A 21,829-nucleotide genomic window follows, 5' to 3' on the forward strand; every position below is an offset into this window, starting at 1 on the left:
TTAAATGAATGTGAAAGCATTAAATGTTTTAAGCGAGCTCGTGAGTATATTTGTGGCAACACTGAAACTGCTCTCCACATACACAGACCTCGTGGATGCTTTTTTCCCCCCTTGATAATTTTACTCAGACTGAAATGCAATTGCCGGTTTGAAATGTGTTGCCTTACGTAAGTAATCACACTGAATGCTCCACTTGTGTTTAAACGCCAAAGTAGGAGCTTGACTGGGTCACTGCAGTAGAAAAAAAAAAATCTCAAATACAAAAGTCATGTGCCTTTGATAAGCATCCCAAGTCAACTGATCCCTTTGAGGAACTGGTAAAAACGTGTTGTTTTGCAAATTTCTAACAAGCTCCGCTCGGAGGCATCAAAGTTCTGTGGATGACCTAAAATCATTTGCAATCTTAAAAAAAAAACCCTAAAAAACATCCAAACTAGTGTAAATTGTGCTATGCCATCGAATACAAAAAAGTCTGAGACTCTCCGAGTGATAATCGTGCTGTTATTCCTTCGGTGTTTGCTTCACTTTGAGAGATAAGCACCACTGTAATGTTTAAAAGTAAAAATCATTAAAGTTTCACGCTTGTCGCAGTTTTCTTATTTCATTCTTGTGTACTTTGTGCATCCAAAAGCAACACTTCCTGCTATTGTCTGTCAGACGCAAGTGACTACACAATCTGTCGCTCTCTCTTTCTTTTTGTCTGCACGCGTGCACACACACACACACAATGTCCACAAGCCCCATCCCCTCCCTCCTCTCTGGAGCTTCTGGTGCAAGGGGAGCCCTGCCAAATAAGTTAGTTTGTGTGTGTGTGCGTGTGTGTGTGATAGGGCAGAGCAACTGTGTCTTCTCTGAAACAGAGAATTAAGGGTAGCGACTTCGAAAGAGTGAGAGAGAAAAAGAAAAAAAACTACAGCGAGGTAGTTCAGCTCACATGAGAGGAAGTGCAAGACACAGAAAAGTCAGAGGGAGCTGCTTGTGTCAAGCAGTTGACTGTGACTCGCGTTGTGAGCGCACGGTTGGGCTCCAGCGCTACAGCACCACCACTCCCCTGTCAGAGCAGGAGCTATCTTCTCCCTGAGCTTTCCACTCCGTGCCACCACTGCCTCCTGTGACTGACTGGACTCGCTGTGGGAGCACAGAAGGACCACTCGCTGAATGTCAGCGCAGAAAGCCGGTGAGCTTTTGCACATTTTCTATTTTCTATCTATCTGTGTAGGAATAATTAACAGCTGTGTTTAAAAAAAAAAAAAAAGAGTCTTCTTCAGGGACTGAACGTAAATGTATCACCAGGAAAGTATGTCAGCCTTTCATGAACTTAGGAGTGGATTTTTAGTTAGACTTGCAGATGTGGACGTGGTTTTTTTGGTCCAGTTGTTGGAGAGTGGTTTTAAGTGCTAAGAGTTTTGGTTTGGCTGTGAGTTTTGAGAAGATTGAGTTTGTTCTTAATTTATTACACACACTGTAATGTATGCAAACACTTTAAGATCATACATGTGTATCAAATGCCCGGGAAGGACACTGCGGTTGGATAACAAGGATAAATGATTTCTTACTCCATTTGTTTTGTTTTTTTCTGGCTTTATTTGTTTGGTTTTGGACGTGCTGTTTCTCAGGATTGGGAAGGGGAGAAAATTGGAAACAGAGCAGGCACCCAGGAGACTTAGTGTGTCCACGAAAAGTATAAGAGCGCCTAAAACAAGTAGACAGAAAACAACAGTCCCTCACTGCGATGAACTGCTGGAGGAGACAGAGCGATAGAGAAGAGACGGCGAAAAGGTGGAAAGAGATTTGTTTGACAGTGAGAGTTGACTGGTGGCACAGCAACCAAGGATATCACGAGTAAAGGAACATTGAAAATGTGTTGACATGACAAATCTTGCTTTAACATGGCATGCTTTTTTTGGGGGGTGGCTCATTTGTAGAACGCAGGTAAAGATAGGGGGGCGCACTGTACAGCAGGTTTAGCTTTTCACCACCTCTTCCTTGTTTTCGTGCACTGTGACTCTACATACAGTAAATCTTCCTGCATAAGATGAAACGCTGGCTTCGGCCTTTGGCTCCTCTCTCGCTCGAAGCACTAAACTTTGGCTCTATTTTTACTCCCGTGCGCTGCTACACATTTAGAGACTCCGCTACGTGTTTTTTTTAGGACTATAAATCAGACTTCAATTGCTCTGCTGTCTTTAAAGTAATGGGGGACATGACGGCTCTTTACATAGTTTTGTTTGGCTGACTTAAAAGAGAAATTTAAAACTTCTAAATTGAGGATTTATAGCAACATGTGGAAGTTCATGGACAAAATGATTAATTAATAATAATGGATATTTGTGGCCATTTTGAAAGTGTATTGGAACGTGACAGCCTATTTGATTTGATTGGAGAAGAACAAAGTGCAAAATGTGAAATCAAATTTGAGAAGACAAACAAGTAGATGAACTTGGTAGTTTGTGTTTCTGGTGCTGTGATAAATCATCAGAGTTCTGGTTTGTTTGGTTTGTAAAGGTCGGGGGGCAACAAGTTAAGAGGCCACGGTCTTCTAAAAGTGGCCTTCTGGGACGTCACTCTCCCTCTCGGTTTCAGACTTTGTGTCTGAGGCCAAAGGAAGGACTGCTAGAAATGTTTCATTTTGACATCTGCGACATTAGTCTTGTGGTCTGCTGTGGCTTACTCTAAAGGTTTCACCTGAGGTCATTGTTTATTTTTGGAAATCTCCACCAATAATTTTTGTTTTCTGATCAAACCCACAGCACATCATTTGTTTTTGTGGATTTGCACCAGCCCATTACATTTTCCGAGCTGCTGATTGAGAGTACCGTAACTTGGCTTTACGGCAGGCCAGAAGTGCAGCAAATCAGAGCGGCTTTCATCAGGCCGGCTCTGGGCTAAAGAGGGTTCTTCATGACAGGAGAGGCTGCAAACTGGAGTGAAGTGAGCACTATAAAGCAATGAGGAAGGACGTGTAGAGAGCCTCTAGTGAGTGTCCTTTTGTAAGCTCAGGTCGTCTTCTCAGGCTGTTGTTTGTTTTGATTAATAAAAACAAATGACCCAGTCATTAATATTTATACTACCATCTTGTGGAAGTGTACTTTTAATGTAAGAGCCTGATCTGTGGCGGTGTTGAGCTGAACTGGAGGAAGTAGTTTCATTTAAGAGCTTCAAAAATTTCAAGACTAGATCCAAAAAGCTCTCATAGCAGGAAAGATTATATATCTTAAGGGTTTTGCTTTCCTCTCTGTTTAAATTTTTATGTAGGCAACAGCATGGGTTATAAGCAGGAGGATTTTCAGAAATGCACTGTGGCCGCTGCGAGCACAGTTCCACATCTTAAGACCTTTCTTTCAAGAGCAGCAAAGTTTACAGAACCTTCAGTAAAATCACCACCTCGTGGGTTTGTGCAGCCTGATATGCAAAATGCGTTAAAAGCCACATTGAACACATTGTCAGAGGTTTATACACTGCTCCAAACTTTGAAACGTTTTTCACACGCGCTCGCAGAGGAGTGTGAAGGCGTCACAAAGCGACACTTTCCAGTGTCACAGACAGTTTCCCAAGAAACCAGGCGAGCGATGAGCGCCGTCGCTCCCCTCTGTGGCTTTCCTACGCTTTGCTGTCGGGAATGGAAAGGCTTTAGAGGCTGCACCCGCCGCTGCGAGCGGCCTCCAGCAGCCTCCCTTGGTTCAAAGTTACCACACAGCTGCTAGCTCAAGCTTAGCGAGGCCCACCTGAACACGTGCTATGGTTTATGACACAAGTTTGAAAACCACAATTTTACATTGAATACACGATTTTTGTCTTTTTCATTTTTACTGGCTTTCATTTAACTCGGTTTTGCAAACCACATTAACAGCTTAAAGCACCATTAATTATGCTAAATTGATCTTTTTAGCCACTTTGAGGAAACAAAGCAAGCTATAAACACAACACTAATATACCACACTTTACACTGTGGGCCATAAACAGTCCACTTTGATTTTAAGTGGGCCAGACCAGTGAAACTCCTTCTGTCTAAACTAAAATTTAGTCTATCAGATTTCTTAATACAAGAAAAATAAGTACAATTTGGACAGTATGTCAAATTTTGGGGCTTAAATTGTGAGACATAAATGTGTAAAATTAACATCACATTTCTGTAGCAGATTGTGAAAAAATAGGAGGTTTTCTGTCATTTAATTGTTTATCTATCTATTTTCCAGTGGGCCAGCCTGGAGTCTTTGCCAGACCGATTCTAGCCCCCGGGCCTTATGTTTGGCACCGCCCTGTAAAGTGTTGAAGCATCTTCATTGGCTAACTTTTATCTATCTGATGCTCCTGCATTTGTACTTAACAGTAGATCATGTTAGCTTTTACGATAACATACAGCTACACATGAAAAAGAGGCTAATGAGAGTCAGCGTTAATCTAAACAGGAAAGTGGTGCAAAACCAAAACAATGAGCCTAAAGACTGCAGAGGTTGGAAGTGAGCACCTCATTTGAGGTGGCACACAGCAAATATCCAATCCTGTGCTGCTTGAGCGCATCCTGTTTACCATCCCCTCATGCACGCTTTCTGTCAGTTTACTGCGTCTGCTAAAGTCTTTTTGTGGGAAAACTGGAATAACTGGCACAGTAGTGAGGAAAAAAAGGAGCAAACATAAAAAATAAACATATCAGAATGAAAGAGAAAACTGGATAAGTAAAACAGACTGCACATAGCGCCACCTGCGTGCATGTTTCCCTTCATGTCGAAGCACGTTTCTGTCTGCACAGATGTGTTTCTAAGGTAGGATAACAAAAAACCAATCATTTATTGTTGTTTATGGATCCTCTGCTTCCATCCATTTTCAGGAAATCTGTCCGACTGATAACTCCACACATTCCAATCCCAATCCCAATAATGTACTGAGGTATTTCCGTGCCTGACCCCTCCAATATCATGCACATTATCCGCATCCTGTGGTCAGTATCAGACAAAGAAGTTACACTTGCACGGTGAGCAACAACAAATTGCCACTGGGCATCTGTTTTTGGTAAATGAGACCTGCCATTTTTTTCACCCTTTAATCACTTTTCACTCTTCCTATCTTTTCCTTTTTCCTTTCTTTCTGGCAATCTGCCCTGCAACTGCTGCTCCCTCCATCACCGTATTGCCTGACTGCATTCCTCTCATTCCTACCGGCTTCCTGTGACTGAATGAGGAGCGAGCCCCACCGGCCACAAACCTCCACCTTGAAGTCCTTCCCATGTATCCCGTGTGCCATTTCACTCTATCGCTCCCTACCAGTGTTTTCCGTTTTAATATCCTTTTGGAAATTTGGGGGGAAATTGAGCCCCGATACCTCGCTGACATTATCACTTTATGCCAAGGTGAGGATATTTTTACTGGAGGGTCTAGTCAGACCCCACTGTCCAGAATCCAAAAGGTTTGCATGGTGAAATCTAAATACTCAGTGCTACCAGCAGCCAGAGTGCTCGTTGACTGCAAAGGCAATAAAGTGATGCTGTGAGGGTGGAAAGTAAGAAGAGAGAGCTCTACTGACATCTGTAGACAATGTATTAACATAAATATTAAAAAATAAAATCATTACCAACCGTATTAGGCTGCAAATTCCAGCTGACAGTGATCACTGCCAGCTGAAAGAAGCCTGTTTTTGCCCTCCTTAATATGAATAATGATGTTTTAATAACAGCTCATGGAATGATTTAATAAATCCAAAATAAGCTAATTTATTGGCAAATGTAATTTTAGTAGCAACCGTTTCCAAATGACCTCTATATCTGTAAATAGGAGAAGCTCTGTCTGAAGCATGTGCTGTTCAAACTCGAATCAAATTCAATTTGCTCAAACGCATCTCAAATGATTCAGGCCACAGTCAGCCCCGTGACTCTGGGATGGACTGGTAAAACCTGCCAAGAGTACAAGGAAAAGCACAAAGTGCTGTTGATAGGAGGTTTTTTTTTTATTCTCAGGCCACAATTTTCCCTTTAGGTACATAATTTAACAACCTCAAATCTACTGACTCCATCATAGGACCAGTCTGAGTCACATGAAATGGAAAAAAAATAGAACTGACCTAGTTCGCTGACAGTTATCAGTTGTTGTCTCTGTGATTAGTTTATGTTAGGTTTTCCAGTTATGCTGACTTAATCTGGATGAGCATGGATGCAAAAGAACGTGTGAGTATTTTTAGCGATAAACTCGCATATTGCTGTCCAGGAGAGGAGAGAAAGAGACATAACGGCAGATATTCCAAGAAAATTCTCGATAGTAGTTTTTATGATATAGAGAAAAAACTTGCTGAACAATGTTTTATTGATGCTTACAGCTCAGGGACAGCAGCATTTATGGGTGAATGTAAATAAATAAACTATCAAAATGGGAATCTACTGAGAATTTCCCTGGAAATTTTAAGGAGAGTAAGAACATGGCTTTTTAGTTTAATCACAAAAGATACTTAACTTTATAAAGCTTAGCCTACACAATACTGTCGCATGACAAAACTGAAGAATATTTTCTACCTGGGATGTTGTGTCCCGGGTCGAGCTCTTTTAACCAGTTGCTTAAACACGGCAGTAATTTCCATCCACCATTTGCTCGTCCTGTATGGAGTGCAACTATCGAGTGCAGCTAGCGATGCTCGGCTGACTCATTTGTGTACTTTTTGGGTCACACATCACCAGCTGCTAGTACAGTACTAGGCAAACGTCTTTAGTCATCCCTCATTTCTTTATATTCTGAAAGTAACATTGGAGATAAGTGCAGTGATTCATTGAAACATGAGCAATCATACATGGAAATACAGCAAAAAGGCAAACACAGAGTTTGTACAATTGTAATGCGCTTGAAAGTCGGTTTTTCAATAAGCCACCTTTGGTCTTCCACACTGTCTCCACTCTAGTGGACAAGACTTCTTATAATTTCTTTAAGTACTCTTCAGGAATAGTTCTCCAGGCTCCCTCAAGGACATTCAAAGCTCTTATTTGGATGATTGCTGCCTTTCGTTCCGTTAGACTTGTTGCCACTGATTTTCAGTCCTGTTCTCTTGTAATTTAGCATACCTCAGCCTTCACTCCCTGTTTCTTATCTATAAGAATGGCTTACTGAAAGCTTCTGGTAAGACTTCAATGAACAGCAAATGCATCAAGTGAAGGGCCAGGTGCATATCTCAAGTCTTTGCTGGATTTTTATTTTTAACTCTTTTTGTTTTACCTTCACTTTAAGGACACACTGCACAACATGCTGAGATGAGTTTTCAGCTAATAGTTCTTTGGGAATCACTTTGTTGGTGCAAAATTATTATTTTATGCCTGTTAAACTGTTGTCTTTGGCATTTTTCATCGATTCAGCTAAAGAAATTGGTACAGATTGTATATTTTTCCAACAGGCTGCTAGTAACAAATGCCTAAAAACACAATTTAAAACTGGTTCTTTGATAAGTTGTCTGCAATGCGTAGAAACAACACTGGTTCATCTCTTGTGAAAGGTGCCTTTTTATGCCTGAATGGCTCAGTGTTAAGCGGCTTAAGAAAAAAACAAAAAAAACATTCACCTGAAAATGATCAGGACTGGATTGAAAATGAGTGGAAAAATCCGCCAATGTCCAAAGAAAAATTCTGAAAGACCTTTGAAAGCCTGGAGAACTATTGCTCAAGACTCACTTTAAAAAATTAAATAAAACTTTGGCTCCTTGGAAACAAAATAAAAACATTTGAGGGGTGACATATGGTATTGACTTTTTCATGGCTTCACAGCTTGGTGTGTGTTTAGCAGGAGTAATTTTCTTGCATATTTTTCAGAGTCCAGTGCATTGTTCAACTAGCTCCTTTTTTAGGTACTAAATCATCATCGGAGGCTTGGCTCTTGCTGTCAGAGATACCTGGGCTTGTCCCATTGTTGTGAGGACCGTGGAGCACAAATGCATGGTGTTGCTGTAGCAACGATATCACAGTCTATTACTTTTATATTATACAATGTGATATATCTACTGTCCAGTGAGGTTCACATGGTGGTCAGATGACAAATTAAAAAGTAAAATTAGCAGTTAGCAGTTAGCTAAACACAGACTTTCATGGCTTCCAGGTCATTTGTGTGGTCAGATTTACATGTGAGATAACATAAAACTGCTCCAGATGTGCACGATGTATTTGCTATAAAACTGACACATTCAAAATAACTGTTTAACTATTTGCACAATATGATCATTAATAAGGCAAAAACAACATTTCACCTGCATTGTCGTCCTGCAGCAAATCAGCAACTGCTGTGTCTACATAACTGCACATCAAACACAGAGAGTAATTCGTCTTTATAGATGTATTGTGAAAGTCGTTAAGGATCGTGTTAATCAACGTTACGGTAGTTTCACTTTACTCATTGTTAAATTATGCTGTTGCTGTGGGGATGTGTAGCGTGGCTTTTGTTATGTCACCAGTGGTGACTCATCCTATTGTATTTCAGTCAACTGTTACCAACTGCGATACCTGCATTCTTCTGTTTTTGGAAGTGGAACTTAGTAACAATGCATGCGTGTATTTATTTATTTATTTTTTTTCATTTTTAGCCTGATGACTGTAGCTACAAGTCTTTTTGACTGATGACATGTCATGGTAAGAAAAGTCATTATTAAAATCAGTCACTGCAGTGTTCACGCTGTCAGACTCTCATGTCTCGCACACAAAAATGTAAGTAATTCCTTTGCTTTTCCTGCCATGACATCTTATATCTTAAATACAAGTTATATATTTTTTGGTGGTTGGAGGGAGAGCTATGAAAAACAAAGTTCACTCTGACATTTAGAGAATACTGAAGTCTGCTTAGCCTACAATAGAATAGAGACCAATTCTACCATTTCCACAGTTTCAGAACAAGATTGTCTACTTTGGCTTAACTAGCTTTCACTCAGTGTACAGTAGATACACTCGTTGACCGGTTTATTAGGTACACATGTTTAAATGCTCATTAACACATATGTCTAATCAGCCATTTGAATGTGAAGTCGTTGCTGGTGCCAGACAGGCTTTTCTGAGTATTTCAGAAACTGCTGATCTATTCCACACCATCTCTAGGGTTTACAGGGAACAATCAACAAAAATAAAAATAGAGAAAAACCATCCAGTTAGTCTTTGACTGAAAATGCCTCGATGATGTCAGAAGTCAAAGGAAAAGTACCACAATGTAACTGAAATAACCAGAAGCAGAAGACCACACAGGGTGCCACGCCTGAAAGCTAAGAACAGGAAACTGTGTTTACACTTCAAATGGGCTCACTAAAAGTGAACAAAAATAGAACATTAGAAAAATATCGTGACTTTTGATTTCTGTTGTGTTAATCTGATGGTAGGGTCAGAATTTGTTGCAAACAGCATGAATGCATGGATCCATCGTGCCATGTGTTAATGGTTGCGGCTGCTGTTGGTGGCATAACGATATTATCTTGGCAACTGGCAACAGCCTATCAGAGTATTGCTGCTGACCAGGTCAGTCCCTTTATGACTGCAGTGTAGCCATCTTCTGATGGCTGCCTCCTGCCCCGTGTCACAAACTTCAAATCATCTCAAACTGGTTTCTTGGATATGGCAATGAGTTCACTGGCCTCCACACTCAGCAGACCTCAATCCAACAGAGCACCTTTGGGATGTGGAGATTGCGTCACGGTTGAGCAGCTCACAAATCTGCTGTGTGACGCTGTCACGTCAGTACGGACCAGGGAAAGTTTCCAAAACCTTGCTGAATGTGTACCAAGAAGAATTAAGGAAGTCCTGAAGGTAAAACAGGGTCCAACTCAGTACTAGCAATGTGTACACAGTGAGTGTTTCTTACTTGTAGCACAACAGTTTGCAATATAGCATAAAGTACAGGAACAACAAAGTGATTCAAACTGATTATAAATCTATGTTGAAACGGTCTGTGGATATATTGGTACGTTTTTTCACGTTTATGCCAGACGTAGAGCAGAAGGCACACACACAGACACACACACATATCCGCATCTCCCTTACCCCGCGGAGTTCAGCAGATGGAGCCCGCACACCAGCAGCACACACGCGGATGAAAGTGAGACTTCAAGCTGGTTTTATCAGCAGTTTCAACACCGACAGACGAACTCGGTGAGGAGGAGACAGATAAATAGAAAGCAGTGCGAGCACACTCGCTTTCTCTTACATAAGTTGATTACCGAGACATTTCGGAGCGCGGAGGTGATGTTATACTGTACGTACGGACGTACGGCTTAGACAGTGGCGCGCGCTCACGGCTGGAGCTGTCGCTTTTGATATTTTTACCTCGCGCAGTCAGATAACTGTCACAATAACGGAGGAAAACCCCGGCGAAGATGACGAGGATAGGCTGTTGGACTGTGCTTACGTTCGCCCGACTTGGTGTAGCTGCCTCGTAACGGGATTTTTACTCCCACCTGCCTTTGAAAGTTTCAAATACGTCGCTTTTGAACTTCACCTCCAAAAGGTAGGCGGTGTTTACTTTCTTAAAGTGTTCTGCAAAAGTAGCTAGAAAACGTGGTAAATGTTTTAATTACTTTAAAAAAAATAACCCACTGTCACTTTATTACTTTCTTGTGCCGAACTACTTACTGTGTCCACACTGTTGTATTGTGAAAATGTGAATTCAATTTCAGCTCCTCTGTTTAAAAAAAAAACAAAACAAAAAACACTGCAACAAAAAATTTTTGACTTCAGTCCAAAATCTGCAGGTGTAAATCCTAACATGACCGTGATGGTTATACACTTCAAAAATCGCTGGTGTACAACTGTTTAAAAACTGCTTAAATTACTATCATTATTATTTTAAATAAAGTGAGTTTCCATGTCTCGAGATCATGACCCTGCTATGGAAGTATTTAACAAAGAACTGAATGTGTAACAAAAGGTGGCCCGGTAATCTAATCTGGCAGACAACATGACTATTTTAGGGCATTAAATGGGGCAAATAAGTGTGCAATTATGGCGTTAAGGCCTCATTGTGAGTGGTAGTGTAGAATTTCCTGTTGGATCTATATCTGCCCATAGCTGACAAACTCCACTGCTCATTCACTACTAGGAAACAAATGTTTGGTTGTATGATGGACTGTGGGCTGATGTGCTTCAATCAGTTCAATCCCACCCAAGCCCCTTCAATCCAGGGAAAATAAAAGCACACCCACATATACACACCCACAGCAGCCATGCTGGTGTAATGGTCTCATGTGTCCAGGTTTGCTCCCTCTCTCACCACGGGATGAGGTCATAGCCTTTAGTGCTGTTACAGAGATACAGTTACATTAGTTTAATGTGGGCCGTGCCAGAGGAATCGACACCACCTACACCCCGCGGCCCCTTTCTGTTGCCTTTTAGATTTCTCTGCTCGCATCTATGTCCCTTTGTGTTTACAAAAGTGTATCCCTGAATAAAGACTTTGATCATATTGTATTTACCAGGCCTTGCTGTTAGCTTATCACCTTACCTAAACTATTCCCTTTGGCCCACAGGCTGTGGCAGCACATGGGTTAGTCACTATGACTAGGCCTTCTATGGCAGAGAGAACAAAAAGAAAAGATGATTCACACTTACAATGCTGATGTAGAAATTGTGTTACTGTCTGCCTATGGTAAACCGAGGCCTTTCGCAGTCAACTTAACTTTAGCTTTTTCTCACACAGCAAACATGAACTGACAGTGACACTTTGGTCTAAGTAGCCTATCTGTGGTGGGGGCTGAAATCAGTCAGTGTTGTTTTGTTTGGTTTTGCAGCATGAAGCCCAGTTTCACTTTGCATTGGGGGTCATAGAAATAAATGGTGGTTTAAAACATACTAAATCACTGTATTTATTTATTTAACCTAGCGATTAACCAGTTGGTTTGGCTCATCTTATAGGGGATGCTAGTCGTCATAGACTTGATTCCCACAAACCCAGTGGGACATACAGTATAACAGGAACCATTGGTCTTAATGAAAGCCTGATTTGAAGAGCCCAAGATCATGTGTTTGATTATCAAAGTAGATGTGGATACATTTTCTCTTGAATTCCTAATTGGTTCATTCATTTTGAGATGATGCGATAGAGATCTATCACACAGAACAAAGGAACTGTTGTTTTCCAGTTGTTTCTTTTCTTTTCGTGAATTATACGCACTGGATAGATTATCATGGTAGTCGCCAGTTTATTTTCATTGTCAACCAGCAAATAATTTATGGTCTAACTGGGAGCTGTAGTATTGATTTTATCGAGTAGAGATCATAAACTGACCATGTAAATGTTTTATTTTCGCTTTGCATGCTGCATTGATGACTAAGCTGACCAGTTAGGGATCTTCCACCACCAGCATTAATCACGTCTTTCCAGTATATTTCGTCAGTGGTTTAAAAACAGTTGAGCAAACACTGATAGAGAACCTTTTTCTGACCCCTCTTGATTGGAAATAAACTCATACATTTATAGTAAGAAGCACAACAAAGACATATTTAGTGATAGGGTCATCATCCAGTATCCATTTTGGGTGTCTCTTTGTCCTTTGTAGGGTAGTTATGGAGGAGAATATTAACCTTTTCCCAGGACAGATAACCTTTAAAAGTCCCGAGTGTTTTCCCTGTGTGAGCTCTGACAATAGGGACAGTGTTCTGGGCTGGCCAGAGCCCCAGATCACATTTCCTGTTCCTGATTTAAAATCAGCTCAGCTGACTACTGATACACTCTGCTCCTCAAAAAAAACCAGTAACAGGACCATCACCCTGTTGTTTATCATGTGAACTCGTGTTTTTGTTTGTGAGAGAGAACGGGCATAAAATGAAGCGTAATAGGGAAATCAAAGTTCAATCAAAGACCGTGAGCAGCAGCAAAAAGCTAGATTGTACCAGAAGACAGTAAGCTTATTCTTACTAACTGCAGGGTGTATTTGAAACAAAGAAGCCCTTCAGTGTACATAGTCTTCTTATTAGTGTGCAATAACAGTCAGCGATACATAGTATACCACAGACACACGAGCGAATTAGAGTAGGAAGTCAATATGAGAACCTGTTTTCTCAGTCAAATCAGCCTTATGCCAGGTGCTGGCTTTTACAGGAAAAAAAAAGATGTTTGCCTATATTTCTGCATGTGTGGGCGTGTAAAGGCCACAATCCGTCACATAACATCTGGTAATGTCTGGATTACAGAGTAGGATGAATGTCTGTGGGTGGAGATGGGTTGTGCAGACTATTGATCTGAATCAGACTATGCTCAGATGATCAGTCACTGAAGTACTTTCTTTTGAAGTACGTAAAGCAAGTCAGTCGGTGCTCCCATCAGGTCAAACAGTGGTTCATGCCTTCATTTGCATGATTAAGGGCAGAGTTATGTAAACATGTGTGTAGACATGTGTGTGCCAACACCTTTCAGAGCTTTAAAGCCTCATTAGGACTGAGAGAGGTACATCGTGCATGTGCGCATTTGTGTGTGTCCCGTGTGTGTCCTCAGGCAAATTTCGGACTCATCCCAGCCAAAAGTTATCTCTTTTTTTCCCCTCTTCCAAAAAACAATGACCTCTTGGAAGTCTTGGAAGAGAAATAATGAAACCATTTCAACAATTGTCTGTCTGTGAGACGTCGAGTTGGAGAATCACACTATGGGAGTTATATCCTCCCATTTGCAGCGAACTGCTGACCCCTCACCTTTTCCACCCAGTTCAGCAATACATCATCACTAAGAAAAGTCTTATGTTATGGTGGAGTGTTGAAGGAATAGTCGCCAAAGCAGCACTGATGGCCATGACAGAAAGACGCGCTCACATATTTGCATCTGCTTTGTGTCCTGTTGAAGTTAAGTTAAGTTTGCCAGGGTTTAAAGAGCAAACCAAATCACAGTAAGAGGAGTTAAGCCTGTTCAGTTTCTCAATCAGTAGCTATGCCTTAGGGGTGCTTAAAAAGTGAGCACGGGCTGTTTTAAATATCTGTGTCGAGCCGCACAGCATGACAACGCTTGACAACCACACAACAATGGCATTAATCCCACCCATGATGCCAAATGGCTAATCGTCACTCCTTCTGCTGTACTACTAATTCCAGATGTTTCCACCAACTCAGTTTTGTGGGCATGTTTAAATAATTACACACATCTCATTATGAAACATATGCCAAAGACATACAGACATACATTGCAGATATTTCAACATGTTTTCCTTGGATTGAGTTATTGAATGTATAGTTGTATGGTTCCAGTTTCCTACATTTTTCATCATTTTCTATCATAGTAGGACTGAATACCCTCATCTTTGGGATTTAATTTAAATTCACTGCTGTAGCTTCTTGGAAATCTCAATGTTGACATGACAGCTAACAAAAACCAAACAACTGATCAACTAATCTAGAAATACACACAACAGCAAATTTATTTACTGCAAGCAAACTTCATTCACTAATAAATACCAATTATTGAACTTAAATCACAATAAGAGATACCTGAACTTATTTCTGTCCTATAAGACATCTATTTATTTCATATTTTGGCGTTTGTCTTGCAAAAGCTGCCAACTGTTCATACAATGAACCAATATTTTCAATCTGCTGATAATGTTTGGACATTTACTCAGAAATCACATTAAATCTATCAATAGGACTGATATAATTCAAATTAGGTTGAAGCTACTGACAGCAGGGATGCGTATTCTGGACTTTATAAATTTGTGCCGTCCAAACTTTTCTCCCCCTACATGAACTTAAAGTTTTATCAGTTATCACAGAGTTCAAGTGGGAAAACTGCACGTGGTGGGTATAATTGATAGCTGATGAAAAATAGCAGTAGCCAGAAAGAAGCATCAACATTGTGCTTAGAAATCATCACCTGTGTATTTTGACTTTTGTTGCCATGATGCCAGGTCTCTCATGGAAATGAGATTTTTAATTTCAATGAGATTTTTTTTACCTGGATAAATAAAGGACTAATAAAATCTAGTCCGAACATTCACAATAAAATCAAAGATAAAACTAACCACAGAGATTTGTGGGTTCTGCCTTTAGCATTGAGTCGATGTTCCATGCGACAACGTCCCCAGCTAATACTGTGATCACAGTTTCGCCTATCTCTAAAGGGAAAATTCTTGATATTGCCCAAGACATATGCTCATGTGACAAATCATCTTTCGGCCTAACTCAGATCCAGACGCACGAACGCCACAGATACACAGAAACATTTGTGGGCAGATGAGAATGCTATTAATACACACATAAGCACACACAGCCTCTCTCACACACACATGACACACACTCATTAAAGCAAGTGGTGCGATGCTATTAATATGTGGAGAAACCGGCACTGTCCTCAATCACATGCACTTGCTTGATTGCACACAATAACACAAGTGTTAAATGACAGGTGACACTAAAAATAAACTGGCACGGTTACATATGCTGAAACTTGCTCAGAGAGCCACAGTGTTCCTTCAGCAGAAACAAATGGGCACTATTAATACACTTAATACACCAACACAAGCACTATTAGCCGTGTATGCACCCTCAACTGTCACACAAGCAGACTCTTCTTATGCAAACACAAAGACCTGCTGTGTACACTCAAAAGAAACAACTGCAAGCTATTAATATCTTAGGGTGCATAGGATGGACAAACACACACACACACACACACACAATGAACACATAAGGAGATTGATACTCCAGCTGCTCGGAAGTGGGGGACAGAATGTGTGCAGCAGCTGTGGATTCCTATGAACGTAAGGAAGAGGAAGGGAGGCAGTGGAGGGTGGAGGGATAGGTGGCAGGAGTGGGGGCTGCTAAAGGTGTCCCGCTTGGTGGAGAAGATGTCATTTTCTTTCCATTATGAGTGCACAGGCTGGCATATTTGAGGCTTCGGTGTATTCATATATATATTTTTGTTTATTTTATTCCTTTCGATGTATTTTTCCTCTGAACTTCTGCTCTTTCTGCTTTGTTGCTCTTCTAACGAAGCATAAACCTCACGCCTGCTGCTAGTGTTTATGTATATAGTAACAGTAACTAGCACTTAACATGATGTGTGACATCCAGGCTTAACTCCATCCAATACCACTGTGGAGTTCAGGCTAAACCAGCAATAAACAAAGCACATTTTAGCCACAGCGTGAATATAAATACTACTGAACGATATCTGTAGCTCTCTTGAGCTGCAAAGAAGCCATTCAACCAAAATAGCAGTTTCTGCTTGCCTAAATGAACCAAGAGGATGTTATGGTGAAGACTAACTTTAGAAACAGGAAGTCACTGTTTCTTTGTGAGTGTGTGCCTGTGTGTGTGCGCGAGCGTGTGCTCCAGTAAATTGTATGCGTGTGTGCAGGTGCGCGTGTGTGTGTGTGTGTGTCAGTGCATCAGCATGTTGCTGCAGTAGGGCCCACAGAAAGAGGATGGTGGTTGTGAAACGAATATGCTATTACAGAAACCAGAAGTTTGTCCCCTGTCTATTTTTAGCAGCACAACGCTGAAAAGAGAGACAGCGAAGCACGCACACAGATCTTATCGGCATGCACTTCTCTTTATTATAAAGTGCTCCAGATTTTTGTCTTGTAATTATCCAGCTCTTGCATTGTTTTAGGATGAGAAATAAAACATTGCGACAAATGACGATGGCTAAAAACACCTTTATTCTTGCTTTTGTCATGCCAAAACAAGTGTGTGCTGTGTATGTCTCCTCTTTTAGGCTCTGTTGGTAATATGATAGAAAGCAACCACGAGTTGCTGGAACCCTTCAGGGTCAGCATAGAAGAAACCTTAACTGTTTAGGTAACTCTTTAAATGTACATTGCGGTTACTGGGGTGTTTTTTTTTTTTCGTCGAGTCAGATAATGAGTCACGCTGTAACGCTGCCTAAAGGAACAGCTTCAGTGTCAGTACAAAAAAAACCCCACATTTGTTTGGAAATTTGACTTTTTAAAGTTGTAAATGTTGTAAATATAATATAAATAACATTGGGGTGATGTTGAAAGTGAGTTGAAGCCAGAGATGTATGGCTGTTGCGAAATGAAAAATGTGCCACAGGTGTTTGTTTTCTGTTTAGAAGAGAGATTGGCTTCCTGATCATTTCCTCTTTCTCAGGGGAGCTCACTCGTTTGATGAGCATGTGTGTGTGTGTGTGTGCGCGCGCATGTGAGCGTGGGTGTGTGTACGTGTGTGCAAGTTTGTCTGAGTCTCCACCACCACCGCCGGCCCGCTCCTCCAGTGATTGTCTGATTTCCTTTGAAAACACACAGCCATTCTTCTTGTAATACATACTGTGCTGCAGCTACTGGTACTTCCTGTTGCACCTTTTGCTTTATTATTACAGTAGAAGCTTAAGAAAATAAGCCCCTTGAATTTTAACAGTGTTGCATAATGTTCTATTGCAAAGGTATGAACAGTGGAGGGAGGCCCAGATATTTCTGATTGTCAGAGATGAAGTTTTGTCTGATGTGTCACAGATTACTTGAGTTAACTTGCAAGGTAGGATTCCAGTAAGGCACGGACGAGAAGCCTGTAAAAATGCAGGCTTCATTTTTTTTTCCTAGAGACCTTTTTGTCCCATCTTTATCTCTACTGCTGTCGTGGGTTTTAGCCGTGACACAAAAGCTCATCTGTGCGTTACAATACAGCAAATATTAAAACCCAAGGCTGTCCCTGTGAACAGAAAGTGTTATAGTGAGCTCAGAGTTCTGCTATCAAGCAGGGTAACAGAACTGAAACCATTTGGTTTAAACTGTAAAGTACTATATTGAACTTACTGAATATTAATTCCCACCCTGTATTTGTTTGTTTGTTTTCCTTTATGTGTTAATGAGCCACATAGCCTGCAGTCATAAGAGTGTGGGAGTGTTTCTTTCTTCAGAGGAATTCTGTCAACTCAAAATACTTTTCACACACATGATTATTTTCTTCTGAGTCAGGATTGCTGTGAGGAATGACAGCCAAACCACATTGTCTGGGCTGTCTGCAGATGTAGGGCTGTGGCTGAGAATGGAGGCCAGTTGAGAAGAACTGTGTAGCCTGTAGTTTTGTTTTGGGCTGGTTGGAGCTAATAACTGCAGCTGCTGTGGATTCTAATAGCCTAATTTCAACACACGCTGGAGGTTAAGACAGAGAAATCAGTGTTTCTGAATCTTTTAGGGTGCGTTATCAGTGTAGTAGATTTCATTGTGTGATCCTATTTGTTAAATTGACAACTCCTATAACAACTGAATAGCTGCAGTGAAAGAAGATCTTCTCACATTTTGTGACATGAGAGAAATTTGCTACTCCCTCTACTGTGCTTTCCACAAAAGTTACTCTAATTTAACACAATATACCAGTAAAGAAAGAAGGGAAAAAAATGTCCACTTACAGGACTTATGTGAGTAATATTGTGTAATATTTTAGGTTACAGTCATTCAGACATACGGGTTCAGTAAATTTCCTCATTCTTACATCCCTCCCATTGCTCTTTACCCTGGAGGGAGCAAGGTGTCTCCTTCCATACTGTATCTCTCTATGCTTTTGTATCAGTACCGAAACATTCCTCATCACGTTCATTGGTTTCATGTGTCAGTTGTATTGAAACGTAAGAACAGTATGAAGTTACCTGTGGCCATGCATTGTGAACGCTTTTGTTTGTAATCGCAAAATGTGAGACAAACTTCAGCTTGGTGCTTTCTCATTTGTAGCTATAATTAGCCTCCATGTGTGTTTTATCTTTTCCAGGTCATACCATCAGGCCCACATTGGGCCATGCATGCTATTGTTAAATGATTTGTGGCGAAAGTAAAATAAGACATGATATTTATGTTTTCGGTGGCCTTAAGAGTGCATAAATTGATCAAAACATTTTTGCGCCGCCCCCCACCGCACACACACACCTTTAAAAAGACATCTGTTTTTCATTAGGACACCGAGACCTGATTCAGATGTCTCGCTCGTGCTAATTTAGGCTTTTATTTCTTTCGCTTTTAGCAAAACCTGAAAGGGTGACGACAGATTCATGTGCCTGATCCAAACGACTTAACCGCACAACGTTAAAATACAACTTCCCACCCTGTTTCTTTCACTTCTTTTATGCATCTCCAACGCCAGCATATACAAGAATCTTTCATTTTTGTGCTTTCTGAATGTAATGTCCTCGGTATAAACCTGGAGGAGACACAAATTTGGAGCCATCCGCTGTTGCAAACCCCTTGTGCTTAAGGGAGCAGACAGAAGAAGCTTTAGTTTTGGATAATGAGCAGTTTACTTGAAGCGGGAAAACTTGAATGTGGTGATGATCTCTCTATGACAGGCAAAACTCAGAACAAGTGATGCAGATGAAGCAAGAAATGTTAAAGAGAAGCCTTCTGATTTTTCATCTGCTACCTACATAACAGTATCTATTTGCACAGTCAGCAACATAATATGTTTCTCTCTCTCTCTGCCTCTCTTTCTCCATCTTTAGTGGATGTGATCATCAGTAAGCAGGTTTCTTTGCCCGTTAATGGGAATCCACCCATGGACCTAAGTGTGACCCGCAGGTTGTTACATCCAGGCCCAGATTCGGCCATGCTGGCCCCCCGCCCTCCTTTCTTCATGGGATCCCTCACCGCTCAACATTGTGCCCAATTCTCCCAGCAGCACTTGCAGGTGAGGTCAAACTCAGATGTCAGTTCTCACCTAGTTGAGCTGGACAGTGACATAATGAAGCTTCAGCATGAATTGGACATAGCATGGATCAGTGCACTGGCTGAAATCAGCCAGTTTAAAACGTTACATTGAAAGTTTCTGTTTCTTCAAAATTCAGTGCATGGAAACAGAGACCAAATACCCTCATGACATTTTGCCCCTGTTCCAAAATTGCTACATCTGGCATTTATTTATCTGACTATAAGATAATGACCGCCTGCCACATCAGCCACAGAAAAAAGCAGCTGCTTTCACCGCAGACCTTTAACCAGGTACTGTGCAGGACTCCTCAGAAATGAGTAAGAAGCAGATTTAGGTTACTATAAACAAACCATTTTCTCGGCATTTAATTTGTTATTGACACTTGTCACAGATTAACTGACTGATGCAACACTTCAGTATCCTGTTTTTTTTCTTCTATTTTTGTAAGCTATCTTATTCGAGATGTGTGTATTTATGTGCTTGTCAGAGACTGACAGTTGCAGCTTTTGTCCTTTGCTTGTGTAGATTTTAAAAATGCATTTCTCTGTGTTTTTGTCCGTCAGTATAACATCGAACAAAGGCAAAGAGAGATGAGTGAGGAGAAAAGAGAAGAGCTACATCAGCTGATTCAAAAGAGTAAAAACGAGCAGAGTGAGTCCTGTGTTTTCTGTTTTCTCCACACTGTCATGTGTTTTCATCAGTTCTTTAAGCGACCATAAGGTGGTTTACGTGCTCTTCTTCTGAGTCATAGCACACTGTATGTTTTACTGAAAAAGAGGGGGATTTCCAGAAGTACTGTGAGGTATTCTCAGATTCCAGGGAAATTTGCACTCATATCAAACCAAAGTCAAACAAACAAGCTTGTTTTAGGAAAGCGTTTTTATTTTTACAATGTAGAGGAAATGAAGAGTGCAAAGAGGATCTTGGCTCTTACTTCTGAATTTTCTTGACTGCTTCATGGGAAGTTGTAATAGAAAACGGTTGTAATTAGACTATTTAAATACTAAATCACTATTATTTCTTATTGTCATCCACACTCTTGGACATATATCTACCTGCCCTTTGTCTGTGTATGATCTTTTTCTTTCTTGACAGGTGCTATAGCCAGTCCCCTGGTAAAGCAGAAACTTCGGGAACACATAATTATGAAGAGCCAGCCAACCCATGATAGAGTGACTCCCAACCACAGCAGTCCTGCCCCAGGATTCGGGTGAGAGACATCAATGATTTTTCATTGATACAAACACAAAACAAATGCAAACACAGCACACGCTCAGCAAAAACTTTATTGTGGTTACTTAAAATTGACACAGTCTGTTGTTTTGTTTTGGTCACAAGGCTCCGGGTTCCTGATATGTCCCCGAAGCCTCAGCCTACACCCTGTGACCAGCGCGCCTTGAGAAGAACAGGTGAGACTCCTGCGGCTGTAGCCGTGTCCGAGATTGTGGTTCTCACCCTGAGGTTAAATTTGTAGAGGTCATGTGATTTTAAATTTTAAGTCTGCTAGACTGAAATCACCTGCAATGCTAACACTTAATGTTTAAACAACCTGTCTTCATTGTCACTGACCTGTCCAAATAATGGAAAAAGTGAGGGAGAAAAGGCGTGTCCTTTGCATTGAGATGAGAGAAACTCATTTTTACATCAGCCCTGCAGCGTCAAAGAGAGGTTGAACAGCCATAAATAAAACAAACAAAAAAAAAACAATAGATACAGTGAGACACAAAGACCTGAGCGGTTATATAACTTGGTAAGGTATGTGTAAAATGAACTGCGTGAGAGTCCAGAGCAGTTCTCCATCACTGTGTGAATGAGAGCGAGCGTGGTCACGCCTTCCTCTACATTTCTCTGAGTACACGTACCATTATTTATTTGCGTTACCCTAGAACCATCAGCGCGCACACACACACACACCCTCCAGTGCTTTTGTTGGCTCTGTGACAACACAAATTTTTCTTTTATCCACTTTGAGTCAGCCACTGATTGATTACTTTATTCAGGTTTATTGGAGACTGACCAATGTATACAATGGACATTTTGATTCTCTTGTCCAGGGCTGAGGTATTTGTTTTGTGGGGTTATGGTACAGAAACTGAGCACGTCATTATAGTGTGTGCGTTGTTGAGTCGGTGCTTTCCTGCCGGTGTAGCCGATGTATAAAGCAATGATATAGTAATGTGAGTTTGAGAACTACAAATACCTTTCTTTACTCTTGATGAGAGCTTATGTGCCCATTTCTTCACGTGTGTGTGTGTGTGT

At 40.9% G+C, this 21,829-nt stretch overlaps 1 protein-coding gene across 2 annotated transcripts in view; it reads left to right on the plus strand.

Moving 5' to 3' along the window:
• Positions 1–818: 818 nt before the first annotated feature.
• The window catches only part of LOC102199823 (histone deacetylase 7-like), a 39,711-nt gene continuing 18,700 nt past the window's right edge, over positions 819–21,829 (plus strand). Inside the window, exons 1-5 of one of the 2 annotated variants that reach the window (XM_005731347.1) lie at positions 819–1,177; positions 19,365–19,549; positions 20,134–20,221; positions 20,666–20,780; positions 20,909–20,979. In XM_005731347.1, coding sequence (XP_005731404.1) covers positions 1,159–1,177; positions 19,365–19,549; positions 20,134–20,221; positions 20,666–20,780; positions 20,909–20,979 — 478 coding nt within the window. In that variant the 5' untranslated portion in view covers positions 819–1,158. Of the gene's footprint in view, positions 1,178–9,987; positions 10,443–19,364; positions 19,550–20,133; positions 20,222–20,665; positions 20,781–20,908; positions 20,980–21,829 lie in introns of those variants that run through there. The other variant, XM_005731348.2, reaches the window with a different exon arrangement.

This window comes from Pundamilia nyererei, unplaced genomic scaffold (genome assembly GCF_000239375.1).
Source record: "Pundamilia nyererei isolate P.nyererei 1_Seehausen unplaced genomic scaffold, PunNye1.0 scaffold00042, whole genome shotgun sequence".
NCBI lineage: Eukaryota > Metazoa > Chordata > Actinopteri > Cichliformes > Cichlidae > Pundamilia > Pundamilia nyererei.